General features: G+C 37.9%; 2 protein-coding genes and 1 pseudogene across 3 annotated transcripts; 2 read left to right on the top strand and 1 right to left on the bottom strand.

Moving 5' to 3' along the window:
• Nucleotides 1-9697: 9697 nt before the first annotated feature.
• On the top strand, nucleotides 9698-11350 carry LOC147515223 (uncharacterized). Of its 2 annotated transcripts, none has more exons than XM_086594455.1 (2): nucleotides 9698-9822; nucleotides 10794-11350. In XM_086594455.1, exon 2 carries the CDS (start codon nucleotides 10802-10804, stop codon nucleotides 11186-11188), a length of 387 nt encoding a protein of 128 aa, XP_086450581.1. In that variant the 5' UTR covers nucleotides 9698-9822; nucleotides 10794-10801; the 3' UTR covers nucleotides 11189-11350. The 2 variants fall into 2 exon arrangements, with proteins under 2 accessions (XP_086450581.1, XP_086450582.1); XM_086594456.1 differs by having other exon boundaries at nucleotides 9714-9822; nucleotides 10784-11350.
• A 3137-nt stretch (nucleotides 11351-14487) lies between these two features.
• Nucleotides 14488-14832, top strand: LOC147515222 (large ribosomal subunit protein uL5c pseudogene; annotated as a pseudogene).
• Nucleotides 14833-19831: 4999 nt separating this feature from the next.
• LOC147515221 (ethylene receptor 2-like) lies at nucleotides 19832-20434 on the bottom strand. Its single transcript, XM_086592829.1, has one exon. It carries the CDS (start codon nucleotides 20432-20434, stop codon nucleotides 19832-19834), a length of 603 nt encoding a protein of 200 aa, XP_086448955.1.
• Between the last annotated feature and the right edge of the window lie 652 nt (nucleotides 20435-21086).

The following is a 21086-nucleotide window of genomic DNA, read 5'->3' as shown; positions in this document are numbered from 1 at the left end:
GGACATTGTATAACTTTGTTTGTCATTATCTAATTAAGATTTGATGTGAGTAGTATGTAAAGCATATATATATTGGGCTTTGATTGTGGACTGTGGACTGTTTAATTGTGCTACATTTTATGTTGTAAATTGTATGGACAAATCAAATGCTAAAATGTTGTGGAGGCTTGTATAAATTTGGTGGTCATTATCTAATTAAGATTTGACGTTGATATTGTGACATTATATAATATGTTGGGATGTATATATTAAATGCAATAGTTTTGGAGAAATAAATGTATAAACACTCCATTATTTTATATGTGAGATGCTACTATGAGATAGTATAGTATGTGTGGATATTTTCCCACGGGATTATGGCTTAGTGCAATAATATATTAGCACGTGAAAGAATGAAAGTGGTTATGAGATATAATTGAGATATTTCTAAATATTGTGGCTTAGTGCAATAATGTATTTGACATGCACGTGATATGGTGAAATGATTATGAGTCATAAATGTATGACACCTGAATAAATTACGTAACGAAAATCCTAGAACCTGACTACCACAACTCATGTGATTTGCCCTGTGTGGGCGTATGTGATATGATTGGCCCTTATGTAGGGTGTATATATATGAGATGTTGATTGACCCATGTGTTGGGCAATCGTAGCTGAATAGTGGCTTGATTATTCCGTTCGCAAATATTAGAACGAGACGCGCGATATTTTATGCCGAATAGTGGCAGTACTTACATAATGGCTTCCGTGTGAGGGTTACCTGGTGTGCAGCATCCCGCTCAGGGTAGTTACGCACGGAGTGGTTCATTATGTAAGGGGAGGCATGTGGATGTACATGTTCAGCGTTGGGAAACGATTGTGATAGCCAGGGAAACTAGGTAAGACATAGATACGACGTGAATTTAGGGACACGCAAAGAAAGTCTTAATTAATATAATTATGGTAATATATGGGTTATTGATGTATCTTTAGATAGATGATTGTATATGAATTTGCAGAAGTGTGGGTCAAACTAATTACTTGGGCAGAGATGACCCACTCTGTAATTGAGCATGAAATGCGGTACGGATATAATACGTTTGGTTGGTTATTTGTTTAGTTGAACCTAAGGCGCCTCGATGGAGGAACTACATGCCTTATTTATTATGCGTATGGTTTGTTGTGTAGTTAGTGGGAAGTTAAGGCACCTCAGTGGAGGAACTACCGGCCTTAATTATTGTACTTAAGGATATTGTATTAGTCGTTGAAAGTTAAGGCGCCTCGGTGGAGAAACTAACTGCCTTATAGATTGTGTATATAGATGTATAAGTATATGTTGTATGTTAGAGCTATTCACACCAGCATTTTTATAATGCTGACCCGATTTGCATGTTTGCTTATCGGGTGTGTTCATTAAATGAACATAGTTGATAAGTCTTGACAGGTTTAGTGTTGAAGAAGATTGGTTGCTGCTCGTGGTTTGCGTTAATTAGCGTCGCATTTCAAGATAGGCTTTGTTTTCCTTTGAGGTGATATAGATTTTCAGTTGAGATAAAGTTATTTGCCTTTTCATTTGTTAATTTTTGTAATGAAGAGTACTTTTGTTTAAGTTAAAATTTTTATTGGTTTTTAATTATCCGCATATTTAAACTGTTTATGGGTTTTTGGAAGTGGAGAGTGCGTCACACCTCGGAAATCGAAGAGTCGGGAACAATAATGTTTTTCCGAATTCTGTCGAAATTCGGGGTGTGACATTTATGGTATCAGAGCCTCTACATCCAATGATTTCCTATATCTATTTTTTTTCTTCTCATCAATCTACTCATAATGGAAGGAAACAACTCAAACTCAAATGCTGGTGTCGTAGTACCTAGCTTGTCGGGATTCATGTCAATCAAACTAGACAGAACCAATTATCCATTATGGTTGGCTCAAATTTCTCCTATTCTGAAGAGCAAAAACTTCATGGGTATTGTTGATGGTACCACTAAGTGTCTGTTGAAAGTTAAATTGGGATAAAATGGTGTTCCAACAACAGAGGAAGATCCTGCATATGTTGAATATGGCAGCAGAAAGATCAAATGATCGTGATTTTAGGATGGATCAATAATTTGTTGACTCTGACAGTTTTATCGGCTGTTGCTCGCTCAAAATCTTCACATGAATCATGGGTCTCACTGGAGAAAAGGTATGCTTCTCAGTCTCACAATCGCATTATACACTTGCGGAATGAACTATTTACCACTAAAGGAGACGGTCTTTCCATTATTAAATTTGTGGATAAAATTAACCGCATTGATGATAATCTTGCACTTGCTAGAAAACCGGTTGACAATGATGATATTATTTCTATTATTATGAACAATATTGGACCTACTTATGAAGCTACTGTTAGCTCTGCACAAGCAAGAGACACTCCAATTTCTTATGATGATCTTGTAACTTTTCTTCTTGGTGTTGAAATGCGGTTCAAAGCTCAAAACACTCTTGTTATAGAGACCACACCAACTGCACTGTATACTCCTCGGTTTCAGCCTAACACAAAACGTGGATGAGGCTTTCACAGGGGTACTTTCTCGAGAGGTCGTGGTCGTGGTCACCATTCACTAGCACATGTCTCTAATGCTGCCAACAATGGTCCTGCAATAGCTAATAGGGATACTCCCATATGCCAGATCTGCAATAGACCAAGGCACACTGCACCTGATTGCTATGAACGCATAAATTAGGCAGATTAAGGATGAATACCTACTTAGAAACTCAGTGCTATGGTAGCCATTGGACACGTTTTACCTCCTACTGTTGGTAATGGTGCTCCAACCACATGGATTATAGATACCGGGGCCTCAAACCACATCACAGCAGATTTGGCTAATCTTGCTATTCATGATGAGTACCAAGGGAAAGAACAAGTTGTTGTGGGTAATGGTGCAGGTTTGGATATTACACGTATTGGCTCATCCCAGATTTCCCATAATTCTTCTTCATTTAAATTAAACAACATTCTTCATTGCCCTAATGTCTCTACTAATCTTTTATCCATTCATCAATTTACACGTGACAATAACTATTTTTTTTGTTTTTCTTCCTGATAGTTTTTATGTGAAGGATCTCGAGTCGGGGAAGACGCTTTTCCATGGAAAGAGTGAAAATGGATTGTATCCATTAAACATCCACAGTCAAATCTCCACCAAAACAATTAGATCCATTTTTATGCTTTTTAGGTGTTAGTGTTCTTTGCACAAGTTTGGCATTCTAGGTTTGGTCATCCAGCTTCGAATATACTTTTGCATCTTGTTTCCAATAAAAGTTTGCCTATTCAAGGATCAAACTCCGTGTCTTTTTGTAATTCATGTCCTTTAGGAAAAAGTGTCAAGTTACCATTTCAATTATTTGATTCCGTTGCTAAGTATCCTTTAGAGTTAATTCATTCCGATGTTTGGTGTTCTCCAATTGCCTCCATCAAAGGTTCTAAGTACTATGTTTTGTTTGTGGACAATTTTTCACGGTATTCATAGATTATTCCTATACATTTTAAACATAAAGTGTCTTATATTTTTATGAAATTAAAATTGCTTGTTGAAAATCTTTTCTCCACCAAAATCAAAGTCTTCCAATCTGATGGAGGAGGTGAGTATACCCAACATTCTTTTCAAGATTTTTTAGCCAACCATGGCATAAGTTTTCGATCATCTTGTCCAGGTCATCCAGAGCAAAATGGATTAGCCGAACGAAAACATAGGCATATTGTTGAAACTGGTCTTACTATTCTTGCTCATTCTCACATGCCTGTTACATATTGGGTTGATGTTTTCAATGCTGCTGTGTACTTAATTAATCGTCTTCCAACTAAAGTTTTGTAACGTAAAAGTCCATATGCTAAATTGTTTGAAAGAAATCCCAAATATGAATCTCTTAAAGTTTTTGGGTGTGCATGTTTTCCATATTTGCGTCCTTATAACACTAACAAATTGTAGTTTCGGTCTAAGAAATGTGTTTTTCTAGGTTATTTACTAAATCATCAGGGATACCGGTGTCTTGATATTTCAATTGGTCGTGTCTACCTCTCTCGTCATGTTGTATTTGATGAACATTCATTTCCTTTCAAAGAAGAGATGCCAGAACCTTCCCTCCCAACACTTACTCCTGACTCATTTGTGCCTTTAGTAGAGATGGTTACATTACCTTCACAAAATAATGTCAACCGTACCATACCTCCTACAGTACCCCCACCATTCAATTCGCCACCACCTACATTGCCTCCTACACCTACCATACCAGGCTCTCCTACTGAACCTGCCACCACCAAAATTGCTACCACTGAATAATTGCACCTGCACCGCGCTACCGATTGAATCTTGAACCTTCACATTCTATGGTTACAAGAGGCATAGATGGCCAGATGGGTATGCCAAACAAGAAGTATGCACTGTATGTTGCACCTGTTACTGAATCTGAACCAAGGTGTTTTAGTCAAGCAGTTAAGCAACAAGAATGGAGGAATGCTATGGGAGCAGAATTTAATGCGTTGCAACAAAATGGGACATGGTCTTTGGTTCCAGCTCATCCAAATATGAATATTTTACCAAATTTGTGGGTGTTTCGGATAAAGAGCAGGGCTAATGGTTCAATTGAAAGACACAAGGCACGTCTTGTAGGAAATGGTTTTTACCAACAAGAAGGCTTCGACTACACCAAGACATTTAGTCCTGTAGTCAAACATTCTACAATTCATACGGTTATTGCCTTGGCTGTTCACCACAATTGGCCAATTAGATGCTCAGAATGCCTTCTTACATGGTTTTTTATCTGAAGAGGTTTATATGAGACAACCAGTAGGCTTCGTTGATCCAAATTTTTCTAACCTTGTGTGCAAGCTTCACAAGTCCTTATATGGTTTAAAACAAGCACCTCGTGCTTGGTTTAAACGCTTCTCTAACTACTTGGAGGATCTTGGTTTTCAAGAATCGAAAGCTGACTATTCATTATTTACTTTTCAAAAAGGGAAGCTACTCATTATCCTACTCATCTATGTCGACGACATTTTAATCACAAGAAACAATGCATCATATGTAGCTAGGTGTATTCAACAACTTGGCAAACTATTTGCAATGAAGGACTTGGGACACTTGAATTTCTTTCTTGGCATTGAAGCAACTTATGGAGATGGTGGATTATATTTTACTCATACGAAGTACACCACTGATTTACTACAGCATACAAAGTTTCTTAATGTCAAACCAGTCTCTTCTCCTGCCCAAACTGGTAAGAAATTAAGCAAATACGATGGGGAATGTCTTCATGATGCTCTGAATATAGAAGCGTGGTTGGAGCTCTTCAGTACCTGACAATCACATATCCTAATATTTCGTATGCTATGAATCAAGTCTGCCAATTCATGCACCAATCAACTACAACTCATTGGACTGCAGTCAAGCGCATTCTGAGATACTTCAAACATACCCATGATCACGACCTTTTCTACCGGCCTGGTTCTTTGAAACTAGAAGCTTATTCTGATGCAGATTATGCCGGTAATCCGGATGATCATCATTCCACTAGAGGCTACTGCATATACCTTGGATGCAATCCCATTTCTTGGAGTGCTAAGAAACACCACACTACATCTCGCTCAAGCACTGAGGCAGAGTATCGACAGTTGGCATATACAGCAGCCGAAATCTCTTGGTTGCACACCTTGTTTAGAGATTTAAGAGTGCATTTGTCAACACCTCTCATTTGGTGTGACAATATCATCTCCATTTCTTTAGCTTCTAATCCAGTGTTTCACTCCAAGATGAAGCACTTGGAAGTTGATTACTATTATGTTGGAGACAAGGTGGTTCGCAAGGAGCTTGATGTTCAATATATTAGCACCATAGACCAAGTGGCAGATGTTTTCACAAAAGGCTTATCATCCTCACGTTTTAAACAGTTAGCACACAAGCTTATGCTGCGTACTCGCCCCATTAGCTTGAGGGGGAGTGATAGCCTAACTGAATCACCTCATATCAAGGAACATATAGGAGTTGAGACTCCATAACTGTCACACCCCGAATTTCGACAGAATTCGGAAAAACATTGTTTGTTCCCGACTCTTTGATCTCCGAGGTGTGACGCACTCTCCACTTCCAAAAACCCATAAACAGTTTTAAATATGCGGATAATTAAAAACCAATAAAAATTTTAACTTAAACAAAAGTCCTTTTCATTACAAAAATTAACAAATGAAAATGCAAATAACTTTATCTCAACTGAAAATCTATATCACCTCAAAGGAAAACAAAGCCTATCTTGAAGTGCGACGCTAACGCAATCCACAAGCAGCAACCAATCTTCTTCAACATTAAACCTGTCAAGACTTATCAACTATGTTCACTTAATGAACACACCCGATAAGCAAACATGCAAATCGGGTCAGCATTATAAAAATGCTGGTGTGAGTAGCCCTAAAATAAAATATATACTTATACCTATATATACACAATCCATAAGGCAGTTAGTTCCACTACCGAGGCGCCTTAACTTTTAACAACTAATACAACATCCCTAAGTTCAATAACTAAGGCAGGTAGTTCCTCCACTGAGGCGCCTTAACTTCCCACTAACCACACAACAAACTATACGCATAATAAAAAGGCATTTAGTTCCTCCACGAGGCGCCTTAGAACTAAACTATAACCAGCCAAGCATATACAATCATCTATCTAAAGATATATCATTAACCAACATATTACCATAATTATATTAATTAAGGCTTTCTTTGTGTGTCCCTAAAATCGCGTCGTATCTATGTCTTACCTAGTTTCCCTGGCTACCACCATCGCTACCCAACTCCGAACATGTACATCCACATGCCTCCCCTTACATAATGTACCACTCCGTGCGTAACTACCACTGGCGAAATGGATGCGCACACCGTAACCCTCACACGAAAAGTCATTATGTAAGTCATCGCCACTATTCGGCATAAAATATCGCGCGGTCCCGTTCTATTTTGAGAACGGAATAATCAAGCCACTATTCGGCTACGCCAGAAGGGTCATTCAGATTCACTGAAACGCCAGAAGGGCCAATCACATTACTTACGCCCGAAGGCCATTCAGATTCACTGAAACGCCAGAAGGGCCAATCACATCACATACGCCCACACAGGGCAAATCACATAAGTTGTGGTAGTCAGGTTCTAGGATTTTCGTTACGTAATTTATTCAAATGTCATACATTTATGACTCATAATAATTCCACTATATCACATGTAGGTCAAATACCTTATTGCACTAAGCCACAATATTTAGAAATATCTCAATATATCTCATAACCATTTTCATTCTTTCACGTGCCAATATATTATTGCACTAAGCCACAATCCCGTGGGCAAATATTCACCAATACTATACTACCTCATAGTAGCATCTCACATATATAATAATGGAGTGTTTATACATTTATTTCTCCAAAACTATTGCATTTAATATATATATACCAACATATGATATAATGTCATAATATCAACGTCAAATCTTAATTAGATAATGACCACCAAATTTATACAAGCTTCCACAGCATTTTAGCATTTGATTTGTCCATACAATTTACAACATAAAATATAGCACAATTAAACAGTCCACAGTCCACAATCGAAGCCCAATATATATATGTTTTACACACTACTCACGTCAAATCTTAATTAGATAATGACAAACAACGTTATATAATTTCCGACAATATTTTATTACTATATTTGTCCATATTCTTAAATATGTGAAAAACTGGAAAAAGACAACATTTCATAGTCAACGGTCAAAGTCAACACGTCATTGTCAAAGTCAAACTGTCGTTTCCATGTTCGACAGGTTCAGGGTCATAGCCATGGTTCATGGCTAAGGGCAATGTGCATGGCTCACGGGCTCATGACCAAGGTAATGGTTCGGACCCAACTGGCCAAGCCCAAACCTTAGAACCCGAAAGTCTAAAACCAACTTATTTATTCTACCTGACCCAATTGGGATCTATATTAAGTCCTATGGACTGGCCCCAAGCAATATTAGAAACTTGCCCAAAACAGTTAAGTGGTTCGGTCCAAAAATTGAACTGAAACCGGCCCAATCAAAACAAAAACTGATGTGGTCCGGCCCAAAGGAAACTAACTAGTTTTTGGACCAAAGAAAACAAATAAAAGGTTGGCCCAAACAACTAACACAAACCGGCCCAAACAAAACTACCAAGGCCCAAAAACTGAACTCGGCCCAAGCCCAAGAGATGAAACAGTGTCATCTTCTCCAACAGCCACCACCAAAACCGGCCACCACCCCTCACTTCATCAAACCGATTTTACTCCTTATCAAAAACCAAACACCTTTAATAAAAACAAAAACCCCCAAATCATTTAATCCCTATCTCCTTCAAAACTAGATCTAAAACCCATCGACCTCCATTAACGCTCCTCTCCGAGCTTTGGCCGCCCGCATTCGACAGCCCCACACACTACAATCACTATACTCTAGTCTAGGTAAAAGCCCCACACTCCAATCATACTCAAAAACAGCCCAACCACCGGGCTACCATTAACGCACCTCCGGAGCTTCAGTAGCACCATTAACAGCCCACACACACCCCCTTCACTACCCGATCACCAACAACCCTTACCAGTACACAACCCAAAACCCACCAACCAACAACAAAGTTTTCTTAAATAAAACTGGCAAGTTCTTGTCGGCCGCCATTAACGATTCCTTCGAGCTTTGGCAACCCCTTTCCAGCACCCATTCCATTGACAATAACCAAACTTCAATACTACACTCCCGACATAAATTAACAAATACTAAGCCACAGTAAAGAAAAAGTGCAACAGAGAAACAGGACGATTTCAATAAGTTGGACTTTAACTCCCTTAACGGGCATAAAGGTTCGTCAGCCAATTCCGAGTTTCAACAGATTTTAATCAGTTTTAATAACGACAGTTTTACCAATGACAGAACGAATATTAATAACATAATAATTAACATATTTCGTGAAATAGAAAACTAATCTACTCAACTGTATTAAAACCCGACGAATCCCTCCTAGTCCAAGCCGTCGGCATACCCAACGCCGAAAGCAAACAAGTTTCTAGCTCTGTCTCCATTTTTCATTATTTTTTTTATTATCTTAAAAACCCTATTCTCTAGAACAATGTGTTTATATACTTGGGTTTGAAACCCAAGCCCAACATGACTTCGGGCCGTAAAACCGGGCCACATATCCAAATCCAATCCAACCGATTTTTAAATAAATAATTTAATTAATTAATAAATAAATAAAATAAATACGTATTTTAAATACGGGCGTTACAATAACCTTCTCTCCTGAATATCTCTCAATCTTACTTGTATTTTAAATGTACTCTTATCTTGTAATTCCCAAGTATCGGGAAGAGACTTACCATGTACAGTTTATAAATATAACATGGAACACCACTGAAAACTCAAATGGTTTGAAACCATCTTTGTATAAACCTTAACATCTCACCCGTAAGGTCTAAATAATTTACAAAAGTGACAATTTCCCTATAATGTAATGGTTGAATTTGCTTATTTGAAAATGAATTCAAAAGGGCTGGACTCTTTGAGAGAAGTCACATATTAAGCCCATGGATAGCCTGAACATTACGGGCCCGACCCTGGGCACCCACTAGTAAGCTTTGCAAACCATTCGAAAGCCCAACCCAACTGAAGCCCGCTTTGTTCGGTCTCGCGTAAATAGAGCTAGCGTTCACAGAAGACAAAAAAAATTGACTCGGGCATACAGTCTTAACCTAGCTATTCAAATTTAAGTTCCCTGGGAGCGGGAAAACATCAGGTACGCATTACAGAGTACTCCACTTTATTGGAAAATCAATATCTCATTTTATGGTGAAGGTTCCACTCTTAAATGTTTGATAAAATGTACTTATGGTTACAAGTTTAATAAATATGCGGTTTATTAATGGAAAATGTTATGTGATTAATGGTGATATGATGAGTATTTGATAGAAAATTCAGATGGGCACCCATTATTCTAGTAAGTGTCGAACTGTTGACAACCCTTACAAACAGTTTATGGGCGCTAGACACAAGGGTTACGTGATCCAAAATAAGTTCCCAAGACATTTAGTAGGCCAAGTAGTTGAGCTAGATTTATAGATCTTCGATACTGATAATTGTAATGAGATAATATTGGATCGAACTAGGTGGCGTCATGGTAGCGGAAACTATAAACCTGTAAACCTCATGTGAATGTGGGGATTTACAATACTACTAGATTGAGACTTTGTTTATAGAACCTATGTGGCGCCTTTTCTTTTCTGGTCATGGCTGTAAATGCAAGAATTGCAGTGCATATTTTCTTATGAGACAAGTTAAATAAATTGGGTAGTTTGATTGAGTGTTGATGCTTAAATGCTTATGCTTCAACGAGTGAGCTACAGTATAATATAGATTTTCAAACACAGATGATTTTGGTATAGTATTGAGTGTTTGATAATCTATATTAAACCGAGTGTCTGAATTGATAATCTAATGTTAGACTGTCTCAATTTAATATAGCATTGGATACTTTGATTAATGATTTTGGTTGCACCTCTAACCTCTTGTTGTGGTAGATCTCAGTCCTTGAGGCATCACACACCTTTTTGAAAACTTTCAGACAATAATTTTAGCTCATAAAAGTTAATGACTCAAGCTACAACTACAACTCACATGAGACTGAGTTACATACTAAATGTAATGTGTTTCTCAACTACATTTTGAGAACAATATATATTTCATCTGATGTCACACAGTATCTCTCAGGGAATTGGATGATGGCCGGTAAAGCAGCAAAATCTGTAGCCAAAACAGTTGGAGAGTATCAGTATCCATGGAAAGAAAAGTTGGCGAAATACGGAGATGAGCTTTCAAAGGGTGTTTGGGGTTATTGGAACTTAGGCGCATGGAATCCCTTGGTCATCAGTGCTCGTCGTCGAGCTGGTCTCCGCAAGGAAGTCTTGCTTGCAGGACAAGATTGGCCATATGATCCAGCAAGGAAAGAGATGAGAAGCAAGAGGAAAGGACATAAGGTTGATAGAATTGCTGCAGAGAAACGAGCTAATACTGCTGAATTGATGAAGAAAATGCCGGAGATGCTATTAGATTACAAGAAGCACAGATGGGCAAAGAAGATGAAAGAGGAGGATGCAAAAAACTGAATTTCTCCTTGGTGGAAATACTCTCATTCAGTTCTCCTTTGAAACTCATTTTTGTATTAAAATTTTTGTATGTAACACCCGTTGAATTTTCTGAATAAGGTCGTACACTCAGCAGAAATGCTATTGTAGAAATATTATTATGAATCTTATCTGCTTAATTAAGATGTTCCCAGGAACTTAGAAAGTGGTTGAAGTTCACACTGAATGATCCTCATCCATTACAGATTGTACCTTCACATTTTGTGTTGATCGCCTCTTCTCTGTAAAAGCCCAAAACCAAAAGGTATTGCCATCAGATGAACTGGATTTTCCAATTATGACTTACCAAATGTAACCAACACCTAAAGGTATTGCCATCAGATAAATTGGATTTTCTCAATTTAGACTTACTAAAGTGTAAGTGTAACATTTAATCTTATTTTTTTCTTTGAATGATATATTCTTTACAACATTTGTCTTCCTCATCAAAAGTCAACAATGCATTTGATCACCAAAAGGAAGTACAAAGAAGTTACAAGAATCATTTGCTATACAGGCTTGGAAAATAGTCGGCAATTCGGCATGCCAATTTTATTTTTTATTTATTTTTTTTCCTTGAAGCAGACATTGATCACGAAATCTTTATAAGATAGAGCAAACATATCAAGGTGCTTATATGGCGTATCTGTATGAGAAGTTTAGGACTTCCCAATGGAGATACGTGTTTGTCCATCCAACAAATTTTGAAAGGGATAAACTAAGGTTTTGCCATTGTACTTTTAGTCATTTTTTAGACACCCCTTTATACTAATTTATCAACCGAAAAAACCTTGTGCTTTAAGTCTATTTTCAATTTACCCCTTCTCATTGACTCCAGTCTAAATTTCACAGATATATTTCAATTTCAATAGAGAGAACAAGCCTTAAATCCTCAATATGATGAAATCTAACCGTTTTTTGTGAAATTAGTGAGAGAAAACTTGATTATTTTGTGTTACGAGATAAGGGGTGATGGGATTACAAATTATAAAATAGAGAAATTGAACAATTTAAAATTTGAGAATTTTGGAATTGAACAATTTAAGACTAAGAAAATTGAACAATTTAGGGTTATGGAATTGGCTGGAGTCAATGGAAAAGGAGTAAATTGAAAATAGACTTAAAGTACGAAGAATTGTCAACAATTTAGTATATGGGGGTGACTGAAAGTTGACTAAAAGTACAAGGGGTAAAACCATAGTGTTTTAAGTGTTACTAAACTAAATAAAGGCTGGAAACGGTGGAAACGGTGGCCAAGTTATGACAATGCATTACAAACCATTGCACCTATGGGTTTTGCTTATTCTTGCTACACATACATATTACTTCATTCCGGCTACACATAAATCGCAAATGTTTTTGATAGATTTTGTACATGTCATAGATCCCAATGAAGATATATCATCTCATATGGATAAACATCAAGGTGTAAACTAAAGGGGGAGTACGAAATGTGTTTACTTTGTGATAAAGTTCATGCAACTTAACACTTGGTGGAAGATCAATCCCAGACAACAAAAAAAGAAATTACAAGAGATACATCAAAGACCATTAATACTGAGTAGTGGAAAATGCTCCCAGTGACCCACGTCAGTCCCTCTTTTTTCTCTGGGAATGACACATCAAATTTTACATAAAAAAATGAATTCTACGCCTTTTTTTTGCCGATTTCAATTGTTCGTAACCCAAAATACATAAACACCTCTTTCTATACTCTTTTTTCAATTCTACAAAACACTCCCAACTCTCCAAAAAAAAAAATCATCTCTTCAAACCATCTCTCTTATTCTTCTCTTCTTGATTGCAGATAGACCCAAAGAAGAGGATTACTTTTATGCCAATCCAGAGGAATGTTTGCAACAACCAGATGATCCACTGAGTCTCATCTAGTTACCTTTGCTAAGAAATTTTTACTATTAGATCATACTCAACTCCCTCTCTAATTGGTCAAGAGTCAATGATCGACATTTCACTGGGAGAGTTGGAAGGAATAGGATCCTAAACAAAATCAAAAAGAAATGATCAGGGAAGATGATTTTACAGGAGCAGATGGATAACAGCTATATCCCACGTATTATATGCCCGCCGGTATAGAAAATACCCTGCCATTTCAGGGGAATATAAAAATCAGTCGAGATTAACCTATGTACCAAGTTCTTCACTGGGTCGGTTGATATTTTGGCAGTTGTCCCTCTTCGATACGCCTTCCCGTTCTCTTCTCCAGGATCTTATGATTTTCTAGATTTCTTTGCATTTTGAGTTCACCCATTTCTTTGGGATCATAATTGGACGGATACCTACAATCTTTTGTATTTGTTCGATTTATATAATTACTTAATATCACAATAAATGATGTTGTATTTTACTTCAGCTCATATACTTTTTGTTTTGATATTCATTTAACCTACCATAAATGGATTACCACTTGGAATATTCTCATTGTTTAAAGAGTTTAGAGCATTTCCAATCAGGGTCTTTCGATTGGAATTAGCAATGGAGAATACGTAAAATTAGTGTGAGGACCAGTGGTGGTTCAAACACTCAACATTCATGAACCGGTTGGTTTTGATCGTAGGCAGAGACAGTTGCAAAAGTTTAGCGTGTTTTATATGTCCAGCCGGTCCAGGGACATCAAAATGAAAACCATTTTCTTTTCTTTTCACCATTTCCTGTGATCTGTTTTGGTGTTTATATTCAATGACTCCTTATAATAGTATTATAAGTTGTTTGCTACTATTAACCTGGAAAATTCCACTGGTGGGACATGTTTGAAGTGCATGTGAGTATGTGACACGTCCTCGAATTATTTTCTATTTACAATGAGTCGGCAAAAACTTGCACAACCAGTTTAACATCCAAAGTTAGCTTTTTCTAAAATAATATGATGGTATCTCTTTTTTTTTTGTGAAGATATGATGGTATCTCGCGAACGATGTTGGTTGATGAAATCTGGCACGCTGTCGGTGATCAGGCCTCAGATGTCGACTGGTATCTGAAGCGCACTGCCCTTGGAGGACTATATTCTGCAAATGAGATTTACATGCTTTGATTGATAAGTCACCAGGTAATATCCTCTTTCTTGGTGTGATTTTAGTTTCTTCTTTTTCGACTGGACATGCTTGGTGCATAACTGGACTATATGGTGATACCAACGTCTGGATGATCAAGCAGAGGATAAATTGTGGGTGTTATTTTCTACTGTTTGCTTATGGTTTTTTGTATGAGGATTAAACTCGACATTCTAGGTCATCAACTCATCATCTTATTAGGCTCCCCTGAAAATGTCGCAGATTATGTACTCATTTCTGGACCAACTTATAAACTTGGGGCTTCCTAGGACAAGGGATTTTCAGGGTGTCAGCCCGAACAGTTTTGATGGGCATGGAAATTATAGCATTGGTATGCGAGAGCAAGGTGTCTTCCCAGAGATCCATTATGATGCCCTTGGTAAACCAAGGGGGATGGATGTTTGCATAACCACCACAGCGAAAACTGATAAAGAAGGTCAAAAGATACTTGCACTCATGGGGATGCCATTCAAAGAGGGTGGAAACCAAACGGCTGTAGTTCGCAAAAAGAAGTTGAAGAAACATCATTTTGATTCCAACTCTAAAGGAAGGAGGTAAAAGTGAAGAGTGTTTCTGTTGTACTTTTTGTGTATCCTTGAATTTTCCAATGTCATGTTCTTTCAAACAAATTGTGTGAAAGAAGACAAATAGTTATGGTTTCCTCAAGTAGTTAGATTTAAAAGATACTCCAAGCCTTTGGCAATTTTGCTTTTGTCTTGGTCAGTGTTGTTGTGAGGAATTTTAAGTGTTGGAGGTGTTAGTTCTACATTGAAATTATAGATGAAAGAGAGAAGGCATCACTACGTTAGATGTCAGTATTAGTATCTCGGGGTACTACAACAACAGCCAATGTGGGTCTTTCATTAGCACGTCTAGGTTTCTTAGTTGTTGCCATAGATGCTGACGTGGGTCTTCGAAATCTCGATTTTATGTATTTCGAAACCGAGATAAGCAAGATATGGGTGCTAATATGCGAGATGAGAGTGGGAATGATACATGAATAGCTAGCAGAGAGCTAATAACAGTTGTTAGAGACAAGGCATGGCATAAAATGCCTTTGATGGAGGTAGGTGATAATATTGGATTACCAACTGAAGTTCAACATGCTGGGGCGATTGAGGAGAAAGGACTTTTCAGAGCACTTCTGCCTTTGTCAACTGAGAAGGAGAAGGTTGAGATTGATGGTTTTTTATTGTCCAAGGAATATCTGCCACTATATAACCAGGTTAGGGAGAAATATGGTTTGATGGCTTCTAATTCAGCTTTAGTAGATCCAATTCTCGAGGCGTCTACATGAAGAGGTTCTTTGCAAAACAATAGTGGAGATGAACCAATCGGTAGGTAGGGTCTCGATTGTTGTTGGAGGAAATGGGAGCGATCTTTAATGTCTGCTGAAAATGTGAATTTCAATGTGGCTGGTTTGCAATGTGCTGGCGATTATTGTGAAGGCCCAACATGAAATGTTCATGAAATCGGTCGATCGATGAGAACTTGATGCGACTAAAGGCAGACTAAGGATGCAGCTATGGCAATTAAAGATACAGCACAGAATCAACTGAATATAGCTCAGAGAGCACTGAACTAGTTTAATCATAAGATCATCCACTAAAATTGCCAGAGGAGCAAGAGCTGTCGTAGAGGAGAGAAGAAGAGATGAAGACAAAAGAAAAAGCCAACAAGATCAGGTCAACAGGCAGCTGTGGAAATCAGCTGCGAGCCACGTATAAGGAAACATGTTGTCACACCCCGAATTTCGACAGAATTCGGAAAAACATTATTTGTCCCCGACTCTTCGATCTCCGAGGTGTGACGCACTCTCCACTTCCAAAAACCCATAAACAGTTTAAATATGCGGATAATTAAAAACCAATAAAAATTTTAACTTAAACAAAAGTCCTTTCCATTACAAAAATTTACAAATAAGATTAGGTTACAAATCTCTTTTCCATAACTCTTTATTTAAAATTACAAATGAAAATACAAATACATCGTCTAGACTGAAAATCTATATCACCTCAAAGGAAAAACAAAACGTATCCGGAGATGTAACGCTAATGCAAACCACAAGCAGCAACCAATCTTCTTCATCACTAAACCTGTCAAGACTTATCAACTATGTTCATTTAATTAACACACCCGATAAGCAAACATGCAAATCGGGTCAGCATTATAAACAATGCTGGTGTGAGTAGCCCTAAAAATACAACATATACTTATACAAATATATACACAATCCATAAGGCAGTTAGTTCCTCCACCGAGGCGCCTTAACTTTCAACGACTAATATAACATCCTTAAGCACAATAATAAAGGCAGGTAGTTCCTCCACTGAGGCGCCTTAACTTCCCACTAACCACACCACAAACTATACGCATAATAAATAAGGCATGTAGTTCCTCCATCGAGGCGCCTTAGGTTCTAACTAAACAAATAACCAACCAAGCATATTATCATAATTAGATTATTTCAAGCTTTCTTTGCGTATCCCTAAAATCACGTCGTATCTATATCTTACCTAGTTTCCCTGGCTACCACAATCGCTACCCAACGCCGAACATGTACATCCACATGCCTCCCCTTACATAATGAGCCACTCCGTGCGTAACTACCCTGAGCGGGATGCCGCACACCAGGTAAATCCTCACACGGAAGCCAAATCTATGTAAGTACTGCCACTATTCGGTATAAAATATTGCGCATCTCGTTCTATATTGCGAACGGAATAATCAAGCCACTATTCGGCTACGCCAGGAGGGCCATTTAGCTTTACTGAAACGCCAAAAGGGCCAATCACATTACTTACGCCCGAAGGCCATTTAGATTAACTGAAACGCCAGAAGGGCCAATCACATTACTTACGCCCGAAGGCCATTCAGATTAACTGAAACGCCAGAAGGGCCAATCACATGAGTTGTGGTAGCTAGGTTCTAGGATTTTCGTTACGTAATTTATTCAAGTGTCATACATTAATGACTCATAATAATTCCACTATATCACGTGCAGGTCAATTACCTTATTGCACTAAGCCACCATATTTAGAAATATCTCCATATATATCATAACCATTTTCATTCTTTCACGTGCCAACATATTATTGCACTAAGCCACAATCCTGTGGGCAAATATCCACACATACTATACTATCTCATAGTAGCATCTCACATATAAAATAATGGAGTGTTTATACATTAATTTCTCCAAAACTATTGCATTTAATATATACATCCCAACATATCATATAATATCACAATTGCTTCAAACGTATCGCATATATTTTTATAGCGTTTTAGGAATAATATATCTCCTACAGTTTCTATCTTATCACGTGTCAAAAATACACAACATAAATGTCAAATCTTTCTTAGATAATGACTAACCAAATATGCAAGCTTCCACAGCATTTTATTACTACATTAGACAATCCACAGTCCACAATCAAAGCCCAAAATATATATGCTTTACACACTATTCACGTCAAATCTAAATTAGATAAAGACCAACCAAGTTATACAATATCCGACAACATTTTATTACTACATTTGTCCATATAATCAAATGTGTGAAAAACTGGAAAAGTCAACATTTCACAGTCAAAGGTCAAAGGTCAAACTCAACATATCATGGTCAAAGTCAACATGTCATGGTCAAAGTCAAACTGTCGTTTCCATGTTCGACAGGTTCAGGGTCATAGCCATGGTTCATGGCTAAGGTCAAAGTGCATGGCTCACAGGCTCATGACTAAGGTAATGGTTCGGACCCAACTGGCCGAGCCCAAACCTTAGAACCCGAAAGTCTAAAAGTTGAAAGACCCATATAGATCTATTTTAAGTCCTATGGACTGGCCCCAAGCAATATTAGAAAGCGGGCCCAAAACTTTAGATCAAATCGCCCAAAAGCACAACCGAGTTCGCCCAAAACAAACAAAGAAAACTGTCCCAAAACTTAACTTAAACTGGCCCAAACTAAACTTAATTAAACTGATCCAAAAATTTCAAAACAAGTAGAAAAGGGCCCAACCACTTAAATTAGATTTCGGCCCACATAAAATTAGAACTTGGCCCAACCAAACAAACAAGCCCAAGAGAAACTGACCCAGGCCCAAGCCCAGCCGGTCATCTCCTTCCTCCAGCAGTTCTCCTCCTCCTCCACCAAAACCGGCCACCCAAAAATCGGCCACCACTCTCCTCTTTATCATATCGATTTGACTCCCCATAACAAACCCAACAACATTAATGAAAACAAAAAACCCAAATCGTCCAATCCCAACATCACCAAAACTAGATCTGGAAGAAATTCCCACCGCCATTAATGGCTTCTCTTCGAGCTTTGACAGCCCACCCAAATTCGACCTTCCATCATACATCAACAACCAAACCCACCATACAAAAACGCAATCAAAACCAACTAAACAACCACAAAGTTTTAAAGGAAAACTGGGCGTTACTGGTCACCACCATTAATGCTTGTTTCAAGCTCTTACAGCCCTCACTCGACAGCCCACTACCACCATACATCAAACCCCCAACTCACAATACCAAATAATAGTTCAAACTACAAAAACGCCCCACCCCAGTATAGCAGTATCGACCCTTGGATCCGACCGCCATTGATGCCGGATTCCAAGCTTCGACAGCACCTTACCAGCGATCAATACCTCATATCCAACACTCCACCACAGCCACCTAACCTCATTCAATCAACCAATCCACAACAAGCCTCAACCGTTTAATACAATCGACACCAAGTGTATAACCAAAAAAATAAAATACAAACAGTTACAAATCAGGTACAGAACCATTGTTTATATACAGGACCATTGTTTTGTGTGGTAGCGGGGCTCATACTCCATTAACAGGCCCGAATCAACCTTCGACAGTTCAATCTCAAATATTCGGAGTTCAACAGATTTTAAACAGTTTTAATAACGATAGTTTTACCACTGACAGGACGAATATTAATACTAGAATAATTAACATATTTCGTGAGATAGAAACTAATCTACTCACCTGTATGAACAGCTCGACGAATCTTCCTAGTCCGAATTGTCACGCTCCACCTCTCCGGCAAACGAGCTTCAAGCTCTGCCTCCATTTTTAATATTTTATTATTCTCTTAACCCTATTTTCCAGAACAATGTGTTTATATACTTGGGTCTGAAACCCAAGCCCAACACAGACTCGGGCCCAAAACCAGGCCCACGTATCCCGAATCCAATCCGACGAATTTTGAAAATAATTAATTTAATTAATTAATAAATAGATAAAAACGTATTTTAAAAATACGGGCGTTACACATGTCCGTGGTAAGTTTATGAGTGGACCGGTAGTCTCAACAACTCCTACTTCTGATGGCAATGCGGCCATTGATTCATTAGCATCACCACTGCTTGCAGCTCCAAGAGCGGAATCCGTACTTAGTGTTTTCACTCCCTCACTTTTTTTTATTTTCAATACATCTGGGCCATGATATGGGATTGAAAACACGACTCCTGCCTTTCAGTTCATGGATAAGATTCATCTCTGTCCTATCCTCATTGGGCATCCAAACTGCACAATTCTAAAGATCCAAAGTATTGGACAGCTCAATCATTGTGGTGTACAAGATATTATGCCTGTCAAGAGACTTCCGAATCTCATGAGTCAACATTCGTACATGCGAACTTGCTTCCTTTTGTTTCTTCATCATCCCAACTTCCCTATCAAGCTCCCAAGCTTTCTTCTTCAAGAAGAGCTCTCTTACCTTTAACTGAAGAAGAAGACATATCAAAGTTATGAGAGTAATTGCAGTCGCACACGAGACCAAAGCAGTGAGGATTTTGAAAATAGTAAGCGCCAACATTAGCTGAAACGTATGAGGCGCATAAGTCCATCCATTTAGTAAATGCGTCATTCCACAAAGCACAATAAACGCTATAAACTGAGCCATAACCCATTTGAATGGGATGTTAGTGCAACTTATTATGAAGTAGACGAGCTTGAGAGGGATTGAGAAATATGCAACCGCAATGAGAAAATCACTAACTAGCTGGCATTGCATAATGCTCTCAATACTCCAAAATCCTTCCTCATCGCAATTACCCCGCGGGAATTCATCATCTTCAGCAGTAACCAATACAAGTAGGCACAAGATCAAAAGCACAGTAGCTATTCCTTTTGACATTACATCCAAATACTTCTTCTCTCAATCCATTCCTGCAATAATATTGAATTTCTGATAAGCCTAATTGTAAAAGAATAACTAAAAGAACATATCTTTGGTACATCATTGGATAGAAACTTAATATTATCAGTAACCATTGGATGGAAAGATTTCGACACGTGTAAATTTTATTTGTTTTCAATAAAATCAGTACGTGTGTCACGTGTGATGGGTATTTATGCCATTACGAAAATGTGAGTAGGAAAACATACGATGGAGTTAAAGTTGACTAATTCAACTAACAGAACTGGGGCCAAAAACGAATTTAGCAACTTAGGAGAGCCAAATGCTAATATCCATATATAAAGTGGGGCCAAAAGCTAAATAACCCTAAAATTTTTTATACATACTAATAAAATAAAAAAAATTATATAAAAATGGTCATAATGGTGTGTGTATAGTATTTTGATTGGTAGTTGTCTTTGATATGATTGCCTAAGCATTTGCAACAATGGTAATTCGCATGTAAGTCCTTGGCTCCCATTTGATTAGGATTCGAGCCAATGCTCTGTAGTAGATTTCGGTTTTAAACAATTAATATATTTGCTACGTATTACTTCTGGCCCTGTCCTCCAATTCGTTTATGGTGCTGATATGGGAATGCCACCTAATG

Source organism: Coptis chinensis, chromosome 2, assembly GCF_015680905.1.
Source record: "Coptis chinensis isolate HL-2020 chromosome 2, ASM1568090v1, whole genome shotgun sequence".
Classification (NCBI taxonomy): Eukaryota; Viridiplantae; Streptophyta; class Magnoliopsida; order Ranunculales; family Ranunculaceae; genus Coptis; species Coptis chinensis.
This window is presented reverse-complemented; position numbering and strand designations above follow the sequence as displayed.